Source organism: Lontra canadensis, unplaced genomic scaffold (genome assembly GCF_010015895.1).
Source record: "Lontra canadensis isolate GAN:19392208 unplaced genomic scaffold, GSC_riverotter_1.0 scaffold93, whole genome shotgun sequence".
Lineage (NCBI taxonomy): Eukaryota > Metazoa > Chordata > Mammalia > Carnivora > Mustelidae > Lontra > Lontra canadensis.
In genome coordinates this window covers 2,878,638-2,904,680 of record NW_022631087.1, presented here as the reverse complement: position 1 = coordinate 2,904,680, position 26,043 = coordinate 2,878,638, and the positions used below count along the sequence as shown (strand labels likewise).

The 26,043-nt window shown below is 46.1% G+C and overlaps 1 protein-coding gene across 2 annotated transcripts in view; it reads right to left on the bottom strand.

Annotated features, from left to right (window-relative positions):
- Positions 1-26,043, bottom strand: part of BTBD11 (BTB domain containing 11) — a 291,628-nt gene that overhangs the window by 121,357 nt on the left and 144,228 nt on the right. For both annotated transcript variants that reach the window (XM_032836534.1, XM_032836535.1), the window contains exon 2: positions 1,434-1,583. In XM_032836534.1, the coding sequence (XP_032692425.1) occupies positions 1,434-1,583 (150 nt within the window). The remainder of the gene's footprint in view (positions 1-1,433; positions 1,584-26,043) is intronic.

Sequence of the window (26,043 nt, the reverse complement as noted above, 5' to 3'; positions counted from 1 at the left end):
TTTTATTCTGGTTGGTCAGACTCCAAGGGCACAGTCCTGAATTAGGGATGCCGAAGGGTTTCAGATCACTGCTCAAACTCGAGACACCCAATCTTCTCGACAATCCTTCCCTTATCCCCACCTTTCTGTGCTTTCTCTCTCCCTCTCCTTCCCCTTCTCTTCACATTTCCTGAGGACATAGTATGTGCCAGGCAGTGTTCTTGGCATTGCGGTTACATCAATAAAGTGAATTATCTCTACTCTCTGTGAAAATATATTCTAGTAGGGAAGATTAACAATTAAAAAAAAAAAGAAATGAGTAAAATAGAGTGTGGTTAGATGGAGGGGAGAAGGGTAACGACAGCTAATCACTACCATGTTTCTTGTTGGGGTGATGACAATTGATGGTGGTTGATAGTCGGTACACCTTAGTAAGTAACTAAAAACTAAATAACTAAAAACTGCTGAATTGTACACTTTAAAGAGGTGAACTGTCTATAAATTATATTTCTGTGAAACTTATTAAAAAACAAAAAAAAAGGGGAAAAAGGCCTTTGGGGTATTTAAAAATTTTTTTTTGAAGATTTATTTATTTGAGGGGGGAGGGGGCAGAAGGAGAGAATCTCAAGCAGACTCCCTGCTGAGTGCAGAGCCTGGTGGGGCTCAATCTTATGATCCATGAGATCATGATCTTAGCTGAAACCAAGTGTCAGACGCTTAACCAATGGATCCACCCAGATGCCCCTAAAGGGTATTAAAATTCTGGGTGAGGCTTGAAGGTAATGAGGGAACTAGCCATGTGGCTATCTGGAGGGAGAGCGGTTGAGGAAGAGGGAATAGTAAGTGCAAAGGTCCTGAGGCATGCCTGCTATAGTCAAGGAAAACCAAGGGGCCAGACTGGCTGGAGTTCAGGGGGTCTTAGGGGACAGTAGAAGAATAAAAGGGGTATGTGGCATTGCCTACAAGCAATTCTGAAAATTTTAGCTTTTTCTGTGGGTCAGATGGAAAGCCAGTGGAGGATTCTGACCAGAGGAAAATGTGATTTGACATACGCTTTAAAATGATTTCACTGGAAATCAACAATGAACAGCCACCATCTATAGAGCATTTACTGTGTGTCAGTCACCATGGCAAAGCTTCTTTATGGGCATTAGCTCACTGAATCAGCAAAACCATACTTTAAGTCAGGTACTATTATTTTCTCTATTTTATGGAAAAGGAAACCGAGGCTCAGAAAATGTTAAGAACTTGACCTACAACAGTGACAGTGGCAGGAAATGTTATTAGATCTGCCTGACTCCAAAACCCTTGCCTCCCCTATGGCTACCATGGCAGTGTTCTGTGCACACAGCAGGTGCTCAATAAAAGCTGTCACCTGGCTGGTGACGAAGCACTGTCCTGAGGGGAGGGGCACCTTGGGCACAGAGAGGGCCAGAGAATCAGTGTCCACTTACTCAGTTCTGCGATACTGCCCACACGGGTGGCCAGCAAGGACTGCTCGATGGTCCTTAATTCCGACTGGCTGAATATGGGCAGGTCGCCTGGCTTGTTGGACCGCTGCGGGTCCCTGTGAAGGTTCAGGCTGTCTGGCAGGCACAGCACTCCTGCAGTGGGCGAGGAAAGACAATGAAAGAAAACAGTGTTATTTTTCAGGTAACCAACGGAGAGGTGCAAAACCTTGCACCACTTCGAACCATGCCAGGGATGGTACTGCAAAGCCAACATTGCATCCAGCGCTCTATTTTAAAAGATCCCCTGAAGATCCCGACCTGCTGATTTTAACAGACATGTGGGCATTCATCTGCATGCACATATTGACAAAGGACACAAACTAGAACCCTTTCCTCCAGCCTGGCTTCTTTCCAGTCAGAGATGCCTCTGGAACCAGTGGTCACTGTCCCATTCTCCCTCCTGGAGTCAGCTGCCTCCCCTGAATGTCCCTGAGCAGAAGAAGAGTCTTTGCCAGCTGTCGCTCCTGAGGGCTTGCTTTATTTGTCCAAGAAACTTAACTCTGGGTGGTTGGGCTATTATTCATTAGACAAAACTCGGGCTTTCTCTGTGGTAGAAGAGTCCCTGTGGACTTTTGTGATTTTATGGTGAAAACCTATGGGAAACCTCTGGCATCTAATGATTTCTTCCCTTCCTTGCCATCCCATGAACATTTAGCAAGAGCCTGAGAACTTACTTGGGGAGGTTATTTAGAAATATTCACTTTTCCCTCCACCACTCAAACTTCGCTAGGCAGGAGCCTGCTTTCTTGCTCCTTGACTTTGGGGTTGACTGATTGACTTACTTTGGCCAAAAGATTAATGCCCGTGATAGAACCGAAGGCCTGAAAAGCGTTTGTACAGCTGAACTTGCTCTCTTGTAATTCTGCCATCATCACAAGAAGAACATTCCCTGGCTGGCCTGCTCGCTCAAGGATGGTGAGGAGACACATGGAGCAGCTCCAGTACCAACCTGTAGCTTAGAGCTACTCCACAAAAACCAATACCAATTTGGTCTGCCTTTGAGATAGTGGAGATTAGCTGGTAGTCAGAATTGTTAGGGTGATGACTAACAGATACACAGATTACTGAGGACCCAATGAACAAGGCAGGTGGGCACGTGCTGTGCTAGGGGCTGAGGATACAGTGATGGATAGAATGCACACACTCCTGGGGCACCTGAGTGGCTCAGTCAGTGGAGCTCCTGACTCTTGGTGTTGGCTCAGGTCCTGATCTCAGGGTTGTGGGATTGAGCCCCATGTGAGGCTCTGCACTAGGAGTGATGTCTCCTTGGTATTCTCTCCTGCCCATCCCCTACTCATATGCACTCTCTCTCTAGAATAAATAAATACATCTCAAAAAAAATATACATACTCCTTGTCCTCAGTGGGCTCACAGTCTAAGCGAAGGGGAAGACTGTTACCACACACAACCACGAATTCATATGGTATGTGCTCTACAGTTCGAGAATGTGAGGAATGAAGGGACGTCTTAGAAGGGACCCCAGCAATGAATAGTTGTCAACACATAGGAAGCATTTATTGAATGCCTACTCTGTTCCCAACCCTGCAAGGCATTTTGGAGATGCAAAAGCAGCAGAAGATATATTTGAGTTGTGCCTAAACTAACTGAGGAGACAAGACTGCGAATGACAAAAAACCCCCACACACACGAAAACAAAAAAACATGGGAACAATATGACGGTATCAATACAGAGGTGTCAAGTGACTTAAGCCAACTGGTAGGGTGAGGGGAAACAGATTGCAAATGTCAGCAGTTTAAGCCCACTGCTCACCCTGCTTGAACCACAAAATTTCAACAAACAAAGGTTCCTGCTTTGAAGATGGGCAGGCTTGAGGTGGCCCTGGTCACACACAGCTCTTCTGGCTCCTGTTGCCCAATTAGTGACTCCAGCCACACTGAGCCTGTACTTGCTCCTGGATGTTTCCCATTCACACCAAACAAGATGACCCAGCAGACAAAGCAACTCTCATAGATGACTGTAGATGAACACCAAATACATAGACAAACAATGCAAACGAATGACCATTAGAGTCTCACATTCCTATAAGCAGGAAACTGGCCAAATAAGTGTCTTTCTAAAATTGTTCTCTACTATTTTTCAAACACTTTGTGAGTCAGAATAAAAATGTATTTTATATCACAGCCCAGTGTACACACACACACACACCCCACCACCTTCACTGCACACTTTTCATGTTTTTCATGAAAAAAAGTTTCCCGTAAAGTAATACTGATCCTGACGATGTATGACGCACTCTCATTCTTTTTCCTTTTCTATTCTCTTCTGTCTCATTAATAAAAATGCTGGTGTGCAGCACCAAAAGTGATTTCATGACCCACTCATGGGTCACGACAAGAAGTTTGAAGAACAGCGTGGCTAACACTGGTACACAACTTGGCATTAATTGGACAACACAGGTTCACCATTCACTGGACACTACCTTGTGCTGTGAGAGGCTCTGCAGGGGATGGAGAGATGACTGAGAGGTGATCCCTGCATTTCAGAAACCCTCAGCCTGGCAGGGAAGACAAGACCTTCACGGAAATACCCAACATCCAAGGCAGGTCTTCTGCCTGCCTCCTTTGCCTCAATAGATGAGTCATCCTCCCTTTGACCCTAAGCAGGGACACCCTGAGTCATCCTTGCTTCCTCCTGCTTGCTCACCTGCTGAGACAGTTGGTCCAAGGCCAAGTTGAGAAGCCGTTGCCACGGCAATGAATGTTGGTCCAATCCCTCCCCAGAGGCCCCCAATGTCCCTGACTCTTATTCAGAAATTTACTACCTGTGGAGGGCTCACTGCAGATGGCATCAGATGATCATGACCCAGTGTGATAAGTGGCCCCAGGTTCCAGGGTGAGGTCCTCTACTGGGAGAGCGGGTGGTGGTCAGGGAGCTTCACAGCAAAGGGGACCTACAAGTGAGCCCTGAATGTGGTGGAGGACAAAAGTTTTCTAATTCATCGTACGAATGACCCTTACACATATGCACAGGCTTGCTTTCTTGGTATTTGCATTACATACAGCAAGTTCTATTCTCAAGCAGACATCTGAGACATTGCTTCACACATGGTTGAGGTGCAAGCATGGGGGCTGGTCTGGATCCCAGAGCTTCAGTCCTGGATCTGCCACTGTCCACCCATGTTTCACCTGAGGCAGGTCACGGGGCCTCTCTGGACCTCAGTTTCCTCTTCCATGACATGAAGGTTAAAATAATGGCCTTGTCTCCCACAAGGGCTTGCTGGGCGTGAGCAATGAAATGCAGTCATGTGTACTGAAGTATTGTGCATGTGCTAGGCATATAATAGTGGCTCAACATATGTTAATGGAGATGAAAATCAGCTAATGTGTATAAACCCAGCTTTGGACTGCTTTATGCTTTATCATAAGAATAAATAATTTTCCTTGGAACGGTTCCTCCTTTTTTTAGAAGGTTATGGAATTTAAATGAAAGTGTATTTATTCAAAGAGGCTTTGAAAGCTTGATTACTGAGATTTGGAAAATCTATAATTGGTCTATTATGCAAAGATTACATATCAGGGTTTTCTTTCTTTTTGAGGACTCTGTATGGGATATACACATAAACTGGAGTTTTTTTTTTTTTTTTTTTCATAAATATCAACTAGGTCAATAAGAAGGTCTCAGCATCAGCTTTTAGTGTCAGACACAGGCCTGAGCTTTGGACAACTCATCAATTTCCATTACTAGAGCCAAGTACAGCCACTGCCTAGTGATTAAGACTCAAGTTCTAAGACGGGGAGAACCAAGGTTCACATATGACTTCTTTGCACCTAGAAGGAATAATCTCCCTGAGGAGCAGGTGACCATAAGCCATCATCAACCATGAGTGTGAAGGGGTCATGGTCTCCCTGAAATTCTCTTACTTTGGAGTGGCTTGTGCATTTGTCTAAGGGGGAAGTTGATTCGTGTTCTCAAATGGGTCTCTGGGTCCTATGAGATGATTAATTAATGCCTTTGGGTGTCCATAGTGCCAGGCCTCTCATCTCTGGTGCTTGCCATAGGTGGGGTGGTATGGGCTTGGCAGAACCATGGACCCTAATCCCCTGGCAGCCGCCATGCAACCTGGACAAAGAACTTTCCAGATCCCCAGCCTCCAGGTCTGCAAAGAGGGGTTAAAATATCTCCTTCATTGGTTTATTGTGGTGATTACACAAGATAATACAGATATTTAAAGCTAGCTTCTGGCCTATAGAGTAAGTGCCTGCTAACTACCCTGTTGCCACAAATGTGCAGTTTTGTCTATTTAATGTCTGGATTCAAACAGTCTTGAGGATCATCTTTCCAAAATCTTGTGGGACTGGAGACAGACAACCTTTTGGTTAGGTTGCTTAGAATATAAAATATGAGAACTGCTCCTCTGGGCCAACCACATGGGCATTCTGTCTCTGGTGGGGATGATCTGGGTTGACCTTCTGTCCCTGTCTGTGTCTCCTTCCTGTACGCATTGGACAGCCCCCTGGCAAACAGAATGTTCAGCCACCCCTTCTCTCCTCTGAGCTTTCCTCTGTGTCTCCATTCTATTATTGGATCTGGGTGCTATTTACCCACCAAGAGAAACCCCAGTAAGATAGCCACCAGCCTTTAGCTGCTCTTCCCTCACTGATGGTGGTGATGACAGTGATGGAGGAGAACAAGGGGATGATGCTTGTCTTCTTGTCTTGGCACCCAGAACATGGGCTTGGGTTTCTGCCTTGCCTGTCTGGCTACAAGAGGAGAGAACAAATTCTCCAAGCCTCTCCTGCCAAGCTAGGCCTTGTTCATTGCTCATTTATCCCCAGAATTTAAAGTAGAGGGTCCTGGCACCAGTACTGGCTTTAAGAGATGGGAAGGAAGCAGTTGGCGTTTAGCAGAACTACCTCTGAACGCGCACCAGAGAGATCTGGCTGGGTTCAGATTTCGGTGCTGTTGTACCCCAGCTGTGTGGCACAGGGCTTGTGACTTGGCTCTTCTGAGCCTCTCTTTCTCCCTCTGTAAGATGTCTGACACTATCTACCTCCTAGCATGGTGGGGAAGCCATATGGCATAATATATATGGACAACCTGGCACAGAAAAGGGGGTCAATAAATGTTTGCTAATAATCCGAGTGAAGTTCTTTGAAGCTAAAGATTTAGGAATTCAATCACATGATGCCAGAAAGCTTTCATTTACGGTTAAATGTCTTAAGGAGCAAGATAGGGAGTTAACAGATTTTTAAAAATATTTGCACAACTGGCCTGGAAACCCCTTCTTGCTTAAGATACTTGGCAGTGGGAAACAAATTCAGGGCTGGCTTGGCCAAGCCATTCGTCTGTGAGAGGCATACCATACTCCAATTAGGATAAACCCAGGCCATGGTTCATTTTCCCTTCATCACAAGTTATATTCAAAGGGAACGTTCATAGGACTTCTGAAGCCAAACCATCCAAGGAAATAAGAGGTAGAAAACACAGAGATGGAGAATTTTCAGAAACGGGTTCAATAACGGGCCCATTTTTGGAGCCTGGAGTACATACAAGGAATGAGCATGTTGACCTTGAAAGAATGAGAAGATATTTATGGGTCAACCATAAACACTGAGCCCCACAAAGACACCAGGACACATTTGTGTCTTCAAAGTCCCCTTCCTGGTCAGAAAGGGAGTCAGACCCACCACCAACTGAAACCCCATGGGAGACACATAAGGGCCAGGGTATGCATGGGGTTCCACTAGGGAGCACAGGGGGGTGAGCCCAAGTTGGCCTGGGGGCTTCGGGGAAGCTTCCCAGAGGAGCTTACCACTGGGGCTGGGCCCCAGGGAAGCAGACACCTTACAGCAGAGCAGAGAGTGTGGAATCTGGAGCCCAGATGAATGCCCGGGTTGAGTCACTACTTCACAGCCACGTCACCCAGGCATGCTATTTAGCCTCCCCGTGCCTCAGTTTCCTTGTGAATAGCACAGGAATAGTATAGTGCAATCCTTATAGGGCCACTAGATGATCAAATAAGTACATACATGTGAATCTTGGCCCCTAGAAATAGCTCAATAAATAAATTACTACAATAGCTTATTATTATTATTATTATTATTATTATTATTATTATTATTGGGATGTTCCAGGAAGAACAAAGGCCCAGAGGCACTGCATCTAAGAGTGGCTGGAGCTCTGCAGCCAAGAGGGAGCAAGATGGGAACAGAGGGTGTCAAAGGACGGAGGAGCAGCAGGACTGGGAGGCAGGGACCGTAGAGGGCACTGGGGCCATAAAGGGTCTGGACTTAAAAACTAAACCTTTCCCTTCCGGCTACTGTGCTTCTCTCTCTTCCCTTTCACAGCCAAAATTCTAGAAGGAGTGGTCTGCACCAGCCATCTGCATTTCTTCCTGACCCTCACTGACTCTAGATCTTGTTAACTCCCTTTTTTTGCTCAGTGCCCAGCAAGTTCAAGTTCATCCTTCAAGGCCCAATACAAAGGTCACATTTGAGATCTCAAGACTTAAAAAGGTTGCAGCCCCTGTTCTTAGGAAGCTCCCAGTCCAGAAAGGGAGATCCTGAGACAATAAGGAGACTGGGGCTTATTGGAGCGGCTGTGCCTACTGCATGCTGAGCTAGCTCCCAGCTACCCTGGGAACAGGGTAGGCTTACAGAAGAAAAGGTGACCAAAGGGGACACAGTAGGTTGCCCTCCCCATTAGAGCCAGGTGCAGCCAGCTTTCCCTAGCAGCCAGCTCAGGATAAGAGAGCTAATAAGAATCTGAGTTTGGGCATGTGAGCCTTGCCAGCAGGACACAGAGGCAGCCACACTGTTACTAAGGCACTGTATGTGCCACGGGGCACCAAGACAGGGGGGCGATGGGGCAGCTGTAACACTAATAGCATAAATGAGAAAATCGACTGTTACGGGATGGAGAAGAAACAAAAGGAAAACACTCTGACGGGTCCACTCCTTCAGCGAGTATTAGTTGAGCACGCCCTAGGTGCTAGGTGTTCTTCTACGTACTGGGGATCCTGTAGCCAAATACTGGAAGTCCTTGCCATCTTGGTACATTTGTTCCAAACATGTAAGTGGAATATGTAGCTAGTTGGGCAGCAAGCGCCATGAAGAAGGGCAGAGCAGGAAAGGAGGGTAGGGGAAGCTCGGTCTGGGAGCAGGTCACATGCATAGGGTCATGTGGTGGTGATAAAACTCAGTTCTGGGCGTGACTGACAGGGAAGATGTGTGTTCGAATTTTGAGTTAAAAACTGGTCTCTGACATTTCAATTAACACACAGCAACAGGCCAGAGTCAAATAACGAGGCAGTGTTTTGGACAATCAAGACTCTCCTGTCTTACATGAAGGCAGACATGCATCTTCCTCTTGAATACTTATAATGCAAATACACCCATCAATCTATCCATTCAACCATCCATTTATCCATCCACCCAAACTTCTGTTTACATAATGGATTATCATTTAATTAATTAAAGGGTAATTAATTAAGCAGGGTTTTTTTGAGTATCTACTATGTGCTACACATTGTGCTAAGCAATGGAGATACAGCAGGAAACAAAACATGGAGCTTAATTTCTATTCATCTCTCTACCCATCCATCCATCTACCCTTCCTTTCATCTATCCATCCATCCATCCACCCACCCACCCCATATAATTTTCCAGATTGGGATCGTAATGAAAAGTAAGACACAGATCTTGTCCTTAAGAAATTCATAATCTAATGAGGTAAGTCCACCTGCTCATGAATGTCACAGGTGCTATAAGAGAAGCCCATACTTGCTACACTGATGACACAAATAGAAATTAGATATTCCAGGGGGCACCTGGGTGACTCAGGGGGTTATGCCTCTGCCTTCAGCTCAGGTCATGGTCCCAGGGTCCTGGGATCGAGTCCCACATCGGGCTCTCTGCTCAACTGGAGCCTGCTTCTTTCTCTCCCTCTGCCTGTCATTTCCTCTGTTTGTGCTCTCTCTCTGGCAAATAAATAAATAAAATCTTAAAAAAAAAAAAGGAATTAGATATTCCATCCAGATGGTGTGTCAGGAAAAGTTTCACTGGTGAGCTGACCCAGGATCAGTATTGAAAGATGAGCTGATGGTCACTAGGTGAACTGGACTGGGGCTGAAGGAGAGAAGGGCAAACCAGAGAAAGCAGCAAAGGTGTAGGGGCAGGAAAACTCCTGGTGCATTGTAGGGACTCTAATAAGCTGGAGAGCTGAACTGAAAAGAATCACAGTGAGGGTGTGATGAGGGAGGTGGGTGGAGACTGGATCATGGATGGCCTTGAGTACTTTGCTCAGGGGCTTGTACATCATGAGGAGAGGGGCAGTTGAGTCCCTGGGAGGTAACTCTGTTGCCTCATTTCTTGTCTCCATGAGGTCAAGACTCGTTGTTGGTGTTCTAGCCAGAATAACCATCCAATACTCAACGACACCCACAGTCAGTGGGAGATAGGACAGAGGCAGAGCACAGCACTCTGCTCAGGCTGCCAGCAGACCCAAATCAACACATTGCCCCATATCATTCTTGGCCGCTGACATCTCCTGGATTCAGAATGTTGCCGGAGGATCTTTTCTGGCTCAATGGATGACTTGAATTTGACCTCTGGCTTTCCTGAACTCTCGACACCCACTTTATCCCTCTCCATCTCTGTCCAAGACTCAAGATCTCAACCAGCCCCTTGGTGTGCCTGAGCAGGGCATCTGGCTGGATCTCCTGCTGCCTTGGCACTGTCCTGACAGTATCCAGCCCAGACTGACCCTTTGCTTACTTATCAACATGTTGAGATAATGTAGTGAGTTGAAAGTTCACCTCCAGGTATCCTCTGTCCCCTCCTCGGCACCCACTCTCATCTTTGACATTCATTTAAAAAATGTGAGCTACTTTCAAATCATTAATTATAAAACTATACATGCCCATTTCAAAAACTTCAAAAGTAATAAGGGGATAGAGTGATAACCTGAAAGCAATCTCCTTTCCTCTCCTGCAACTTAGTCCTACTTTCCCATCATCACCACTCTTCACTGTTGGTTGTGTGAGGTTCCAGAATTTTCTACCCATTCCTGTTTACTGACTTATTCATTCACTCAACAAATATTTACTGGGTCTAAAGAATGTGCAATTTGCGGAAAACACAAAGGTGGTGTGAGCCAAACAACACACCAGTCCTACCCTTATGGAGCTCAGAGTCTGGCTGCGGTGACAAACATCTATCAAGTAATCACACAAATAAATATACAAGTGCAATGTGTGAAGTGCATTGAAGAAAAAGCACATCTGTGTACACCATACCCTAACCGATATGCCAGCTGGCAAGCTGTATCTAATTTAATTTGATTTCAAGTAATTATGAGCAAGATAGTTTCATCACAGTCACTAGCATCTGTTTCCCTTTGTTTGGGAAGTGCTTTTGCATACCTTTGCCTGGTTTTTGGTAGAAATATCAAATTCTCACTGATTTGTATGAGTTCTTTCTACATTAAGGAAATTAGCCCCTTGCCTGACAGGTGTCATGCACACGTGTTTTCCTAGTTTGTCATCTGCTGTTGAATATTTTTACAGGATTTTTCCAAGTAGAATTGTTTTCCTTCAACACAGGCAAACGTGTCATCTTTCTCTCTTTGAATTCTGGGTGTGGAGTGGTAGGTTTTAAATTTAGGTACAGGTGGTCCTGATTCATTTCTATTTCTTCTTTCTTCTCCCTTCTTACTGCTCCCCCACCGACTTTATTTTTCAGAGCAGCTTTAAGTTCATAGCAAGATTGAATGTAAGATACAGAGATTGCCCACATATCCCCTATGTCCACTCATGCAGAGCTTCCCCCATTATCAACATCTCTCACCAGAGCAGTACATTCACATAACCAACAAACCCACATTGACACATCATTATCATTCAAAGTCCACAGTGTACGTTAGAGTTCACTCTTGGTGTTGTACATTCTATGAGTTTGGACAAATGCATAATGACAGGTATCCACCATTATGATGTCATATAAAGTAATTTCACTGCCATAAAATGCCTCTGTGCTCCACCTGTTGATCCCTCCCTCCCCAAATCCTTGCCCATCACTGATCTTTTAACTGACTCCACAGTTTTGCCTTTTCCAGAATAATACGGTATTTAGCTTTTTCAGACTGGTTTCTTTTACTTAGTTCATCCACATCTTTTCATAGCTTGATATTTACTTCTTTTTAGTGCTGAATAATACCCCACTGTCCAGATATACTACTTTATGTATTCATTCAATTAGTGGAAGAAATCTTGGTTGCTCCTAGGTTTTGGAAATTATGAATAAAGCTGTGGGTTTTCTGTGGACACACATTTTCAATTCCTTTGGGTAAATATTAGGGAGATCAATTCCATATTAACCTTATATCTCGGAACCTTGTCATTATTGCCTAATACTTCCAAGAGTTTTGGTCAGTTCTTCTGGACTTCTACATAGATGATCATGTCCTCTATGAACAAAGAGTTGTATTTCTTCCTTCCCAATCTGTGTACCTTTTATTTCCTTCTCTTGTCTTATTGCATTAGCTAGGACCTCTAGAACAATGCTGAAAATCAATGATGAGAGGGCACATCCTTGCCTTCTTCCTCATCTTAGTAAGACAGATTTGAGCCTTTCACTCTTAAGTGTGATGTAGCTGTGGAGTTTTTGTAGATATTCTTTATCAAGCTGAACAAATTCCCCTCTTTCCTAGTTTACTAAGAGTTTTTACTATGAATAAGTGCTGGGTTTTGTCAAATGATTTTCTGTATCTATTGATATGGTTATGTGATTTTTCTTCTCTAGTTTGTTGATGTGATGGATTACATTAATTGATTTTTGAATGCTGTACCAGCCTTGCATACCTGGGATAAATCCCACCTGGCCATGGTGTATGACTCTTTTTATACATTACTGGATTTGATTTGCTAGTATTTTGTTGAGGATTTTTAAAAAAAATTATGTTCATGATAGATACTTGTCTATAGTTTTCTTGCAATATCTATGTCTGGTTTTGGTATTAAGGTAATGCTAGACTTGCAGAAAGTATTCCCTCTGTTTCTGTTTTCTGAAAAAGACTGTAGAGAATTGGCATGATTTCTTCCCTAAACCTTTGGTACAATTCATCAGTGTTTTCTGTTCTGGAAGGCTATTGTTGATTCATTTTCCTTAATAGATATAGACATATTCAGATTATCTACTTCTTCTTGTGTGAATTTTGGTAGGCTGCGTCTTTCGAGGTATTGATTCATTTCACTTAGGTTACCAAATTTTGGGTGAAGAGTTATTCATAGTATTATTCTCTTAATGTCCTTGGAATCTGTAGTGATGTCCCCTCTTTCATTGCTAGTATTAGTAATTTCTTTTTTTCTTAGTTAACCCTTAATCTGGCCAGAGGCTTATCAATTTTATTGATCTTTTTCAAAGAACCAGTGTTTGGTTTCGTTGATTTTTCTATTGATTTCCTGTTTTTAATTTCATTTACGTCAGCTCTGATTCCTATTGTGTCTTTTCTTTTGCTTACTTTGGATTAATTTGCTTTTTTTTTTCCTAGTTTCCTAATGCAAAAGCTTAGATTATTGACCTTAAATCCTTCTTTTCTAACACATGCATTCACTATAATAAATTTTCCTTTAAGCACTGCTTTCTCTGCATCCCACAAATTTTGGTAAGTTATATTTCATTTTCATGGTGTTAAAAATATTTTTAAAATTTCTTTTGAGATTTCTTCTTTGACCCACATGTTATTTGGAAGTATGCTATTTAATCCTCAAGTATTTGGTACTTTCCAGTTTTCTATTACTGATTTCTAGTTAATTCCATTGTAGTCTAAGAAGACATTGTGTGATTTTTATTCTTTTAAATTTCTTAAGGTGTGTTTCATGGCCTAGAATGTGGTCCTACTTGACGAATGTTCTATGTGAGCTTGAGAAGAATGTGTATTCTATTGTTGTTGGATGAAGTAGTTCATAGATGTCCATTTTGTCCAGTTAATGGATGATGCTGTTGAGTTCACCTGTGTCCTTACTGCTGGATCTGTTCACTACTGATAGAGGGGTGTGAAGATCTCCATCTATAATAGGGGATTCATCTATTTCTCCTTGCAGTCCTGTTTTTGCCTTTTGTTTTTGAAAGTCATGTCGAGGCTATTTTAACTGTTTCTTTCCCATTTTGACTCTGCCTTCAGTATCTAAGTACGGAACTAATGCAGATGGTCACACTAGAAAGGGAAGCTAAGATGGTGAGCAGTCAGGGTAGCATGGAGGTCTATGCCAGATTATGAAAACTCTGGATTCATTATTTGAATATACATTATATACCCTGAAAAAAAATCTAGCTATACTCCCTCTGGCCAACTCCCTGATTCTACTGTGTCTCACTGAGACTAGCTAGATAAACACATGTTGAACTAATGAATGAATCCTGGGTAGTTCTTGATGGGAAAGAAACATTAATTAAAAAAAAAAAAAGATAAATTTTAAAGATAGGTGTTAATGATATATTAGCACCCTACTGAGGATTCCTCCCTGCTAGAGAAGTAAAAGGGGACTGAAAAATGAATTTCACACCAGCTGTTAGAGCATCTTATGCCAAGGACAAATATTCACAGATTTGTTATCCCCGGGATGTCTAGAAAGCAATTCCAGGTAATTGTGAGGGTACCTTCTACGGTGGAAGCCCATGTACTTGGCAGGCTTTCAACTAGAAATCTCTTTCTGAGGGAGCTTCCGCAAAGTAAGAGCGTAAGGATCATTTATATTCATCGCGAAGGCCCCCAAGGCCTGTAGGATCCTGAATCACCCAAAAAAGATTAAATCATGTTCAACCAAGCTTTAGTGCTAAGTATATTTAATTGTATTCCAAGTCTTCCAAGACTGATTATCTTTAATTAAACAGCCTGGCGACTACAGACACATCACTTATTTGATATGATAGAGTGAGGAACTATTCAGTAGGACGTTTAATAAGTTGAAATACCCTATGGCTGACCACATGGGATGACAGAGGCGTATATGTATGTGTGTGTGTGTGTGTGTGTGTGTTTACAGGCGTAGAGGAGGTTAAGCCAACATTTTGAGATCTGGCTAACTGCTGCTGTTAACACAGTGTGGATGTTAATGGCACATAAAAGCATAAATCTGCCATTTGCAGCCATGCATGTGTACGTGGATATAAATAACTAACAAGGCTTTCACAATCCATCCAAAATACAAAGATTACTAAATTGGCTTTTAAAAACATTAGAATCCCATTAGGCCAAATTCAGCAGCTGATTACTGAGCAAAATAAACCGCCAGAGGACTCTAAATTCTCCTTTGTTGCCGCTGTTAAAAGGTACTGCACTTTCAAGGAGGCCACGGGTCCCTGGGGAAGGGAGCACACAGTTTGTGCTGGCAGAGAGGGGCCCGGTGCAGCTATACATCTGGATGAAGATGCTTCTGGAGAGATGGAAGTCCGTCCAGGAAGAATATATGAAGCAGCTCAGATTTATAGTCGTCCAGATGTAACTTCTTACCTTTATTTATTATGGTCTCTCCCTTATTATGAAGTCTTGACTCAGTAAGTCTTTTTGCATATTTTCTTCCCTCCCTACCCCCAACTTCTACCATATTCACCACATCTTTTACTTTTGGTATCCTGATGCTCTGAGGTCTGGGGCCTCGCTTAATCTGGAGGGTCTGCCCCTCCCTGGGCTCGCCAGTTCCTGAAAGCAAACAACTTGCCAGTGAAGGTGCTTTCCAAATAGGAACCCACCAATCCAGAGCCCGCACTCCTTATTAATCAGGCTCTCAAGCGCCAGGTCACTATCCTCCTACCCTAATCACCCCCGGGGCCAGGTACCAAACAACCAGGGACAGTCCCCTATGCCCCAGAGCCCACTGAAATGATTCAAACCAGTCAATTCTAAATCTGCTCAAGCTGCCTCACCAGCTCCTTCCAGGGCAAACCACAAGAAAGACTCGTTTGCCCACACTCCCCCTTTCCCTCTGCCTCCTGACCTGTCCTGGTACTTTCTTCTTTGCATGTCACACCCCTTCTCTTGGGAACCGAGAGTCACAATCTATCTTTTCAAACTCTCTCTCCTGATCTGGGGACCTTACTGTGCCTGATTTCCTGTCAACATATGTTATTTTTAAACCCCACGGAATTTTAATACTATGGATACATTGTTTCGGGGCATCGCAAACCACAGTAATGCCGAAGTGTTTTTTTGCTTAAAGCAAAGTCTTCGAGCACATAACTACTTTCTCCATTTGAACAACTTTCAGTGGCTCCCTGCTGCCTGGAGGGTAAATGGTAACTTCTTAGCAGGGCATTTAAACACCTCTATGAACTTTACCCTACCTAGCTGTCCAACCAAATGTCATAGGGCTTCTAAAGTGACCGAGGGACTCACTTCACTTACTCTGGATCCCCACCTCCATGCCTCCGCTCACGAGGTTCCTGCCACCTAGAACGCCTTTCCCTTGTCCCTTGGCTTTTTACAGGGAGCGATTCTACCTGACTTCAAGGCAGAGCTCAAATGCGACCTCCTTCAGCAAGCTGCCCCAGAGCTCCCCAAATGCTAGGATCCTTCTTCCCACAGCAGGGTGCCTGGTGGAACTTCCACACCGGCTGAGTGTTGTGTCAAGATAATAATAACGATGATGAAAAACACCAGTTAAGATTTTGTGGCCCTTGCTATGAGCCAGGCACTATTCTAAGCATTATACATGTATTAATTATTTTAATCCTTACAACACCCCTTTGCAATTGGCATTATAATTATCGAAGAGAAGACTAAGACATGGGTGCATGTGCGTGCACACACACACACACACATACTCTTTCACCCTCTGTATGTATATACATATATGTGTACATATGTACATATACACACACATTTATAGTTGTCCATCCATTCATTTAGTGTGTATGTGTGTGTGTGTGTGTGCATATGTGTGTAATCAAAATGCCTTCTAGGGGGCGCCTGGGTGGCTCATTTGGTTAAGCATCGGACTCTTGATTTCAGCTCAGGTCACAATCCCATGGATTGTGAGACTGAGCCCCACATTGGGTTCCATATTCAGTGGGGAGTCTGCTTGATATTCTCTCTCTCCCTCTCCTTCTGCCCCTCCCCCTGCTAGCACACAAGCGTGCCCTCTGTCTCTCTAAATAAAATCTTCTTAAAAAATGCCTTTTAGGACAAAGATTTGTGCCACATAGAAAAATGAGACACTTTATGCCTAGAAGGAGTTTCTTGACAGATGTGAATACCCATTTTGGAAAATTTGTGGTTTGTTGTTTAGAACTGTGAGTCATGAAATCATGGACCTTGAAAGCTGGGAGGGCTAAGACACCAATAGGTCCAGCCCCAGCCCCGAGTCAGTACAAATACTTTCTGAGTGTCTGTTATGTGCCAGACCCTTGGTAGGAGAGATGGGGAAGCCACGGTGGCTCATTCTGAGAGCTTACAGCTAAACTCTTCATTTTAGAGATGAGAAAACCAAGGTTGAACCAGAAATGCTAAGTACCTTTCCTAAGGCCACACTAACTTGGTTTAATCCCATTTCTTGGTAATAGAAAGCCATTTCCACTTCCAGCCATGAATCCCCAATTTTGGAAGAATCGGAATGCTATCCTATATTCTTAATGTCGTGTGGTAGGCAAGATAATGGTCCTCCAAGAGGTCCACATCCTAATCCCTTGAACCTGTGAAGATGTTAAGTACCATGGGGGTGGGTGAGTGAGGCATTACAGTAGCAGATGGAATTGAAGTTGATAATCGGCTGACTTTAAGCGGATAGTCCTAGACTATCTGGGTGGACGCAGTGTATTCATGAGGGTCCTTCAAATGGAGAAGAGGCAGGCAGAAGAGTCTGTTTGGGAGTGATGCAGTGTGAGACAGACCCAACTGGCCACAGCTGCTCTTGAAGATGGAAGGGGCCACAGAAAAGGAATGCGGGCAGTCTCTAGATGCTGGAAAAAGCAAGGAAAGGGATTCTCCCCTAGAGCTTTCAGAAGGGAACATGGCCCAGCTGACACCTTAATTTTAGCTCAGTGAGACTTGGTTTGGACTCTATGTCCAGAATGGTAAGATAATAAGTTATGTTGTTTTGGGCCACTAAGCTTGTGGTGATGTGTTACAGCATGTACAGGAGACTAATGCTCCCCACAATTAGGCTGAGCCTTACCAACCTCCTTAGGGGGCCTGATGGAGTCGTTCTGGCATGAATGCCACTTATCTTTCTAAAAGCCCAGACATCTAATCTCATGTTAAATCATAGGAGCTATTTTCAGTCAGGACACCTCCATCAGCCTTTGACTTTTTCCCCTGTAGGTAAATTCCAGAGTTTAATGCAGAAATAGAGATGACCAAAGAATGCCATTTTTCATAACTTTCTTTCTCAGTTCTTCCAGACACTTCTTGCTTGGCCTTTAGATCACCGTCTCTGTTGTTTTATTTTTATTTTTTTTAAAGATTTTATTTATTTATTTGACAGAGAGAGATCACAGGTAGGCAGAGAGGCAGGCAGAGAAAGAAGGGGGAGCAGGCTCCCCACTGAGCAGAGCGCCTGAATTGGGTCTTGATCCCAGGATCCTGAGATCATGACCTGAGCCAAAGGCAGAGGCTTAATCCACTGAGCCACCAAGGTGCCCCTGTCATTTTATTTTTAGAAACAGTCTTGGTGTTCACTCCTTGCAGCCCATTGAAGAAACGTCCTTTCAGGGGCCCATGTTGCTCTCCATGGCCCCCAGCCTCTTTTCATTTCTCAGTCTCTGTGTCTGAGACTGTCTTCTGCTTTGGGGATGTGCTTCAGACCCTAGGCCCTCCTGACGTGGAGGGAAACAAGAGGGGCTTACACGCCTGGGTGGCTCAGCCAGTTAACCGTCTGCCTTCAGCTCAGGTCATGATCTCAGGGTCCTGGGATTGAGCCCAGCATTGGGCTCTCTACTCTTTTTTCCTCTCCCTCTGTGTTATCTCTCTCTCTCTCTCTCTCAAATACATACATAATTTTTAAAAACTACTTCTTATTTATTTATTTATTTATTTATTTTTTGTAAAGAGGGGCTTATGGAGCAGGGCCAGGCTCTGTTTCCTGCTGTGAGGAGGGGGAACCACTCCTGCCCACTGAGACCAGAAAGCTGAAGTGGGACTGAGCCACTTCCAAGAGAAGGAAGGATGCAGCCACTGTCTCAGGCGAGGGAGGTGGGCAACAAAAGGCTTCTCTGGGGACTCAGAGAATCAGAGCATTTGTTGTCTGACACCAAAAACTGCTCCTCCTGGGAATGTGAATGATTGTGAGAAATGCCTCATCATTCATCATTCAACAAAATGTTCACTGAAAGTCTTTTTAATGCCAGATTCTGTGCAGGGGAACTAGATGATGATGATGATCATAGTGATGGTGGTGGTGGTGTTGCTGGGCGTGCTCAGCAGTCACGATGATGGGGCTGTTGCTGCTGGTGGTGCTTGATAGTCATGATGACAGTGCTGGTGGTACTGATGTTGATGATGGTTGTGCTGATGGTGATGGTGCTGCTGCTGATAGTGCTGGTGATGCCTGATGGTCATGATGATGGTGATGATGATAGTGCTGATGGTGATGGTGGTGCTGATGGTGGTTGCTGCAGTTGATGGTCATGATGATGGTGCTAATGTGGCGACGGTGGTGGTGGTGCTGCTGATGGTGCTGATGGCGCTTGATGGTCATGATGATGGTGCTGATGGTGCTTCTGATGGTGATGCTGATGACGAGGGGGATGATGCTTATGATGACAGCGCTGCTGCTGCTGCTGCCGATGATGGTGGAGAACACCCAGTTCTAAGTACTTGGTTGTTTCAAGTACTTGCCATAAACTCACTGTTTATGGCAAGTACTGTCCTAAGTACTTGCCATAAAACAAGTACTGTTCTAAGTACTTGCCATAAACTCACACATTTTGTTTGACAGGTGTGTAATATTTGCTGAATGAATGAATAGAGGAAGACTTGGTCCTACCACACTAAGCTCACAATGAGGGGCGGGGACAGGTGGAGCAGAATGAAGGGAAGACAGGAGAGGGAAAGCAAATAGAAATAGTAAGGAGACATGGTAAGATGGAGCAGTGGTCAGGCATACGGGCTCGAGAGCCAGACTACCCAGGGTCTAAATCCAGGCTCTGGTACCAATGGACTCTGTTAACCCTCTGGGAAAATTGATAAACCTCTCTGCACCTGTTTCCTCATCTGTAAGGTGCAGGTGGTAGGAACATCATAGGGTGTGGGGTACGTATCCACACTGAACAGTGTCTGGCACACACTGGAGGCTTCATAACCCGTGTTTCTTGTCAGCCACTTGGCGGAATTCATCTAAGTAATTCGGAAGCAGACTTGGTTGCTTAGGGTTCCTGTCTGGCTTCTTCCCAAGACCAGTCCTCAGCATCTACGTGGGAGTCTCTCCTGCTCCTATTCTTGCTGTCATCCTGGACACCAAAATCCCCATTTCTGATCAAATTTGGTTCCCTGTTTTGCATCTTGGTCTCTCCCCCCGCCAAAGAAGGACCTCGTGTGACATCTGAGCTGAGACTTTAGGAATGTTTTCTTTCTTTCTCTTTTTAAAAAATTTACATATAATATATTATTTGTCCCAGGGGTACAGATCTGTGAGTCAGCACGCTTACACATTTCACAGCACTCACCATAGCACATACTCTTCCCAATGTCCATCACCCAGCCACCCTCTCCCTATCCCCTCCACCCCAGTAATCCTCAGTTTGTTTCATGAGATTAAGAGTCTCTTATGGTTTGTCTCCCTCCTGATTCCATCTTGTTTCAAAGGGCTAGTATCCAACATCTATAAAGAATTTATCAAACTCAACACCCAAAGAACAAATAATCCAATCAAGAAATGGGCAGAAGACATGAACAGACATTTCGGCAAAGGAGACATCCACATGGCCAACAGACACATGGAAAAGTGCTTCACATCACTCGGCATCAGAGAAATACAAATCAAAACCACAATGAGATACCACCTCGCACCAGTCAGAATGGCTAAAATTAACAAGTCAGGAAATGACAGATGCTGGCTAGGATGCAGAGAAAGGGGAACCCTCTTACACTGTCGGTTAGAATGCAAGCTGGTGTAGTCACTCCGGAAAACAGCATGGAGGTTCCTCAAAGTGTTGAAAATAGAGCTACCCTACAACCCAGCCATCACACTACTGGGTATTTACCCCCAAAATACAAATGTAGTGTTCTGAAGGGGCACGTGCAACTGAATGTTTAAGAAAAGGCATTATTTAAAAAGGAGGAGGAGACTGGTCCAGCTAGAGGGAGAAAGTGGGGCAGGAAGGGTCCACTCCTGGTGGAAATTCTGGGCAGTGGGCTGCGCCCGAGGATAAGGTGGGAGCCTGGCGGGGAGGAGGCAGGACTACATATGAAAAGCCACCATAACATTTGAGAAGGTCCATGGGAAACCATTAAAGTTTCCAAAGCTTTATAAACTTATAGTTGTTCTGGACATCCTAGAGGGGGGCGTTGATCCTAGAGGTAGCATTAGTCCCAGCCCCAGAGGAGGTTGCAGCCATAATGGAATTAAGAGCAGCAACAATAGGGGCCCCTAGTAGGGCCCCTATATAGTATATAGGCCCCTATATAGTAGGGGCCCCAGGACTGTGGTCATACTAGTGGCAGCACTGTGGGGACTGAGTCACCAGCACCATCATTCTTACAATTCACTGTCACTCGTATATACTTGCTACTTGCCGTTATAAATATATGGGGTTTTATCTCATGGGATCCACACAAGAACCAGAGGAGGTCCCTACTATTAGTACCCCCATTTTACAGATGGGACAACAGAGTCAGGGAAGCGTGATGTGACCTGGGTAAAGCTGCGCGGGAAGCCAGACACCAGGACCTGGGCACAGTGAGAGGCCGCCTGGGCCCGCCTGCTGGGAAGTGGAATCCTCACGAGGGAGCACTGGGGGAAGGTAGGAAGGGCTTCTCCGGTGCTCCGGGAGCACACGTGGAGGAAAGGCCCTGAGAGGTGATTGTGGGTTCCTGGCTGAGCCGCGGAGGTGGTCACCAAGGGAGCCACAAGTCCCCGCCTCTCTGATGCCCCCTTGGCCTCTGCCAGGGATGGGGTCCTGGGTCAGCTGCACTCTGTTCTAGTCATACCCAGGCCAACGCCCATGATTAGTGCATGGGGGGCACCGGGAGCTCCCTCTGCAGGCCTCTTGCCAGCTGGGGATGACGATTCCCAGGGTGTGGGGGCAGCCTGGGCCCCCATCCCCAAGCCCCACGGCTGCCAGCCTCGAGTCTGGTGTACCTGCAGAGCACAGAGCAGAAGGGAACCACAGCATGGCTGAGCTGGTCTAAGGGGGCCTGACTCCCCCCACCCCGAGGCTGGACACTGGCCAAGTGGTCCAGCGGGAGGCAATGACTAAGGCAAAATGTAATTACCCCAATTGCAATGTAGCTCTGCTGCCTGCAAAACATGTCATGTCCCCCTTCGGCTCCCCCTTCACCAAGGGGAAGTGTGTGGCATTCCTGAGGACAGAGGGAAGTACGCACAAGCCTCAGGTCCCAAATGCTTCTGAGCAAGGACCCTCAGGCAGGTGGGGGTCCTGGCTGCCCCCTGCCTTTCCCTGGGTCCTAAGAAGTCACTGCCAGCCTGCTCGCTCTCTATTTGTTTCCCTGGCTCTGTTCGTGACAGCTCCCCTGTGTCCCCCACGATCCCTGGCAAGAGACAGATCTTAAAAGGCCTGTTCTGCAGGCTCCTAGGGGACTGCAACGCCATATTCCTGTGCCTGGATTAAGAATGATCCTGGGGCCCTGCTGTAGGAGAGGCTGACTCCCCTGACAGGGCCAGAGACGGGAGAGGGGGAGGGACAGTGCAGTGCGAGGGCCTCCACAGGAAAGGGAGGGCTGCTTGGGGACAGCTGCACAAGCCTGAGGAGATGGCATGGGGAGCAGAGCCAGAGGCCTGTGGGGAATAACTTGGTTACTTCTAGAGTCCTGGGGGAGGGGCCCAGGCTTTGAAAGCCTGCAGGAGAAGAACATTAAAGAGAGGGAAGAGCAGGCCTCCTCAGGCCTCCAGTGGATGCTCCAATGACCTCCTGGTCCCTGCGAGGTCAAGCCTTGGAGCTGGGGCCCCTCGGCTCCCCGGCTTCCCCCAGCCGAGGCTGGGGAGTCTTCTGGCCCCTGGGCTTCTGTCAGCTGGCTGCGGGGCTCCCTCTGATTTCTGGTCAGCTCCTTACCCTTGACTTTCCCAGATACTACACCAGGGACTCAGCTTGACATCCTCTGGACTAGTCCTGCCTTTTTGGCAAAGCCCCTGAGATCATGGAAAGGAGGGACCCGGCCCAGGATCCCAAGATGCCTAGCCCTGTCCCACGAATCTCTTAGTGCTTCCTGGATATCTTTTGCTTCCAACTAGGACCCAGGATTCAATGCTCAAGAGGCTCCCAGATAGTCAGTGCTTGGAGCTGAACACAGCTGGGCTCATCTCATTTGCCTTTCTTCCTTTTAAAGATTTATTTATTTATTTATTTATTTATTTATTTATTTGGGGGGCGGGGCAGAGGCACAGAATTTCAAGCAGACTCCCCGCTGGGTGTGGAACCCAACGTGAGATTCCATCCCATGACCTCGAGATCATGACCTGAGCCAAAACCAAGAGGCAGACGCCTAACTGACTGAGCCACCCAGGTACCCCTACCCTCTTTTCTTAATTAGTGTGTGGGTTTGGACAAGTCACTGGACCCCTCTGAGCCTCAATTCCAACATCTGTAAGATGTGGATGATAATACTTCCCTTTGCAGTCTTAGTGCGAATCTAAGAAGGTAACATACTGTTTTGTGTTCCTAGGGCTGTCGTCACAAAGCACTACAAACTTACCGGCTTCAACAGCACATTTATTGTCTCATCGTTCTAGAGGCTGGACATCTGGCATCAAAGCGTTGGCGGGGTTTGGTTCCCTCTGAGAGCAGCGACAGAGAATCTGTCCCACGCTTCTCCCTGAGCTCCTGGTGATTTGCTGGTGATCCTTGGCATTCTTGGAGTGGACAAATAATCACCCCAAACTTTGCTTTCATCTTCACATCTGCAATCCCCCTGCTGTCAGGGGTCTGCCTTCATGCTCCGGCTTGACTTTCCCATTAGGGATGTCTTGCCTCCAGAGACCATCTCCTTGTTCCACACTGAGGCTGCCCTCTAGGTGACGGCTCTACCCGCCCCAGACGGTGAAGGGACAGGGTGAGGCCAAGCCCATCTCGGGCTTTCTGCCCATGCTTCTCTGTGGGGACCCTGAGTGGGAAGGCCCAAAGAGCTCCCTCCAGCCCCTGGTTACTCCTCTGGGCTGGAGTTTGGCCATTTCCCTCTATTTGCTGTCACAGAAGAGAATTCTTTCTCTCCTGCTCCGTCCTGGGGAAGCTCAACTCTCTAGCCCTGGGGGTTCGCGTGCTTCCTGTTTGTCTAATATCATTTTGATCTTAACAGCAGCACTGTGAAAACAATACTGACTAAACACTGATGCTGGGTGGCATGACCAGCATAGAGCTCCTTCCAGATTCTCGGCTGACTCTGCACCAGCAGCCCGCCTCGGAGGCGTTATCTCCTGGGAAGGCGAGCGGCGGCCCAAGGGCACAGAGCTAATAAATAAGCAGAGAAGTCAGCACAAGGTTTTCCCCTGCGGCTGTCCCTAAATGGTGTTAGCTTGAACTGTGACAATTTTTTTTTAGTTGTGTTGAGTGTGGATGGTTGGCCTGGGCAGACCTCCCTGTCGGGAGAGGAAGAGAGGACAGTGAGAGAGGGCCTGGGGCGGAGGACGGGAAGGTGGGAGGGGTGGGGTTTGGTCCACAGAGCTAAACTGTGGACCGTGACACCTGTGCCACTGCCCTTACGAGCAGTACCTGCTCTGGTGGGAAAGAGACTAGCTCTGGAGCCTAGAAGAGCCGAGGGCACATCCTGCCTTTTTTCTCTGCCTTCCTGAAGGGCACCTTGAGCAAGGCGCTGTCGTCTCTGACCCTCAGCCTCCCCACCTGTAAGACGGAGAGGGCTAGCCATGCCTCCCAGGGATGTGGCAAGACCCCTGGATCGGCAGTGTCACCCCCATTTCTCAGATGACAAAATGGCGCGTGGTCAGTGTCAGCAGGTGGAGGTGACAGGAAGCTTCCAGGAAGGGGCAGGTGAGAGGGGATTCTTTCTACTCTCAAAATCTCAATTCTCCTCCATGGGCTTTAGTAACATGACCTTATAGTCTTCTCAGAGCACTGCTCCTTTTTACAATGCTCCCCGCAGAGCTCCTGGACCCCAACAGGCTAGCACCATGACTCGACTATGTTACTGGATGAAATGGTTTATCACTGTTCACTGCTCCATCCCAGCCCTCGGGCAAGGACTGGGTTCCATTCCGCTTTGGTTCTTAGCTCGAGGTCTGGGACAAAGGGAATGCCTTGCTGATGTTTGTTGAATGAATAAATGAGCAAACGGGTGAAAGAAGGAATGAATGCCTTTGAAAGGAAACAACCCGCTTCTGTCTCCACATTCTCCTCCTCTCCACCATCCATTCTCCTTTATTAAAGTTGTGGGCAGACCTGAGGAAGAAAGCGTGAAGACAAGAAGTGTGCCCTGCTCTCAACCACAGGACACTGAGATGCTGAGGTACACAGCTGAGGCGTCATTATTCACACCGTATGACAAACAAACGACTGAACCATGGAGAGCCGGTTTTCTCCTTATACTTGGCCTCAGGGCACCTGATCCCTTGGCCACAGGAGCCCGCCTACTCCAGATACATTATGAGGTGTGGCCCCAGCAGGCTTTGGAGCCGGGAAGATGGGAGTTCTAATCCCAGCTCTGCCTCTCACAGGCTGTGTGGTCTTGGCCCGTGATTCAGCCTCTCTGAGCCTCTTTCCTCACCTACAAAAGGGGGTGTCAATAGCCAAGTATGGTTGTAAACACTGAACTGAAGTGAGATTATTTAAAAGCTCCTAGCACAGTCCTGGAAACACTGTGTTTCTCCCCAGCTCCTCACCGTAGGTCAAGAAAACAAACTGCTTTGCCCAACCTTGCCTCAGTTTCTCTCTCTGGGAAGTGGGGCCAATAGTATCTGCCCAGCTTTCTCAGAGGACTCTTGTAAAGAGCCAAAGAAAATGAAGGTGCTCTACAAACATCAATGGACGGAGGGAAAAGGTGTTTGTGTTGTAGTTAACTCCTACGGGCCTTTGTTCCAACTCCATTCCTACAGGCGTGAGAGCTTCCTGAGTTGGCTTCTCCCCCTTGGATATCCACACACCTCTCCCCTCAGCACCGCCATTTCGGATCCTACCATCTAAGAAATCCGGGGGCAGTCCTAAGCCACCATTTGCGCCGATTTGTGTCTATGGACATGGATACCTATGAGTGGGTCTTACTTTTGCAACAGGTCAGTCATTCCCTAGCTGTTACGTACAAATAAAACTTTAGTCAAAGTCTATCTTCCATGCCTCAGGGTACCTCCCTATGCAAGGGAGCCCTGCAACACATTAAAAAAAAAATGTTCAAGGGTTCCAAGTCATGGTTTATTGAACTGTTTCATTAACTGGGGACAGTCTGGTTGGTTTGCACTTGGGAGCTATTACCCAAAAG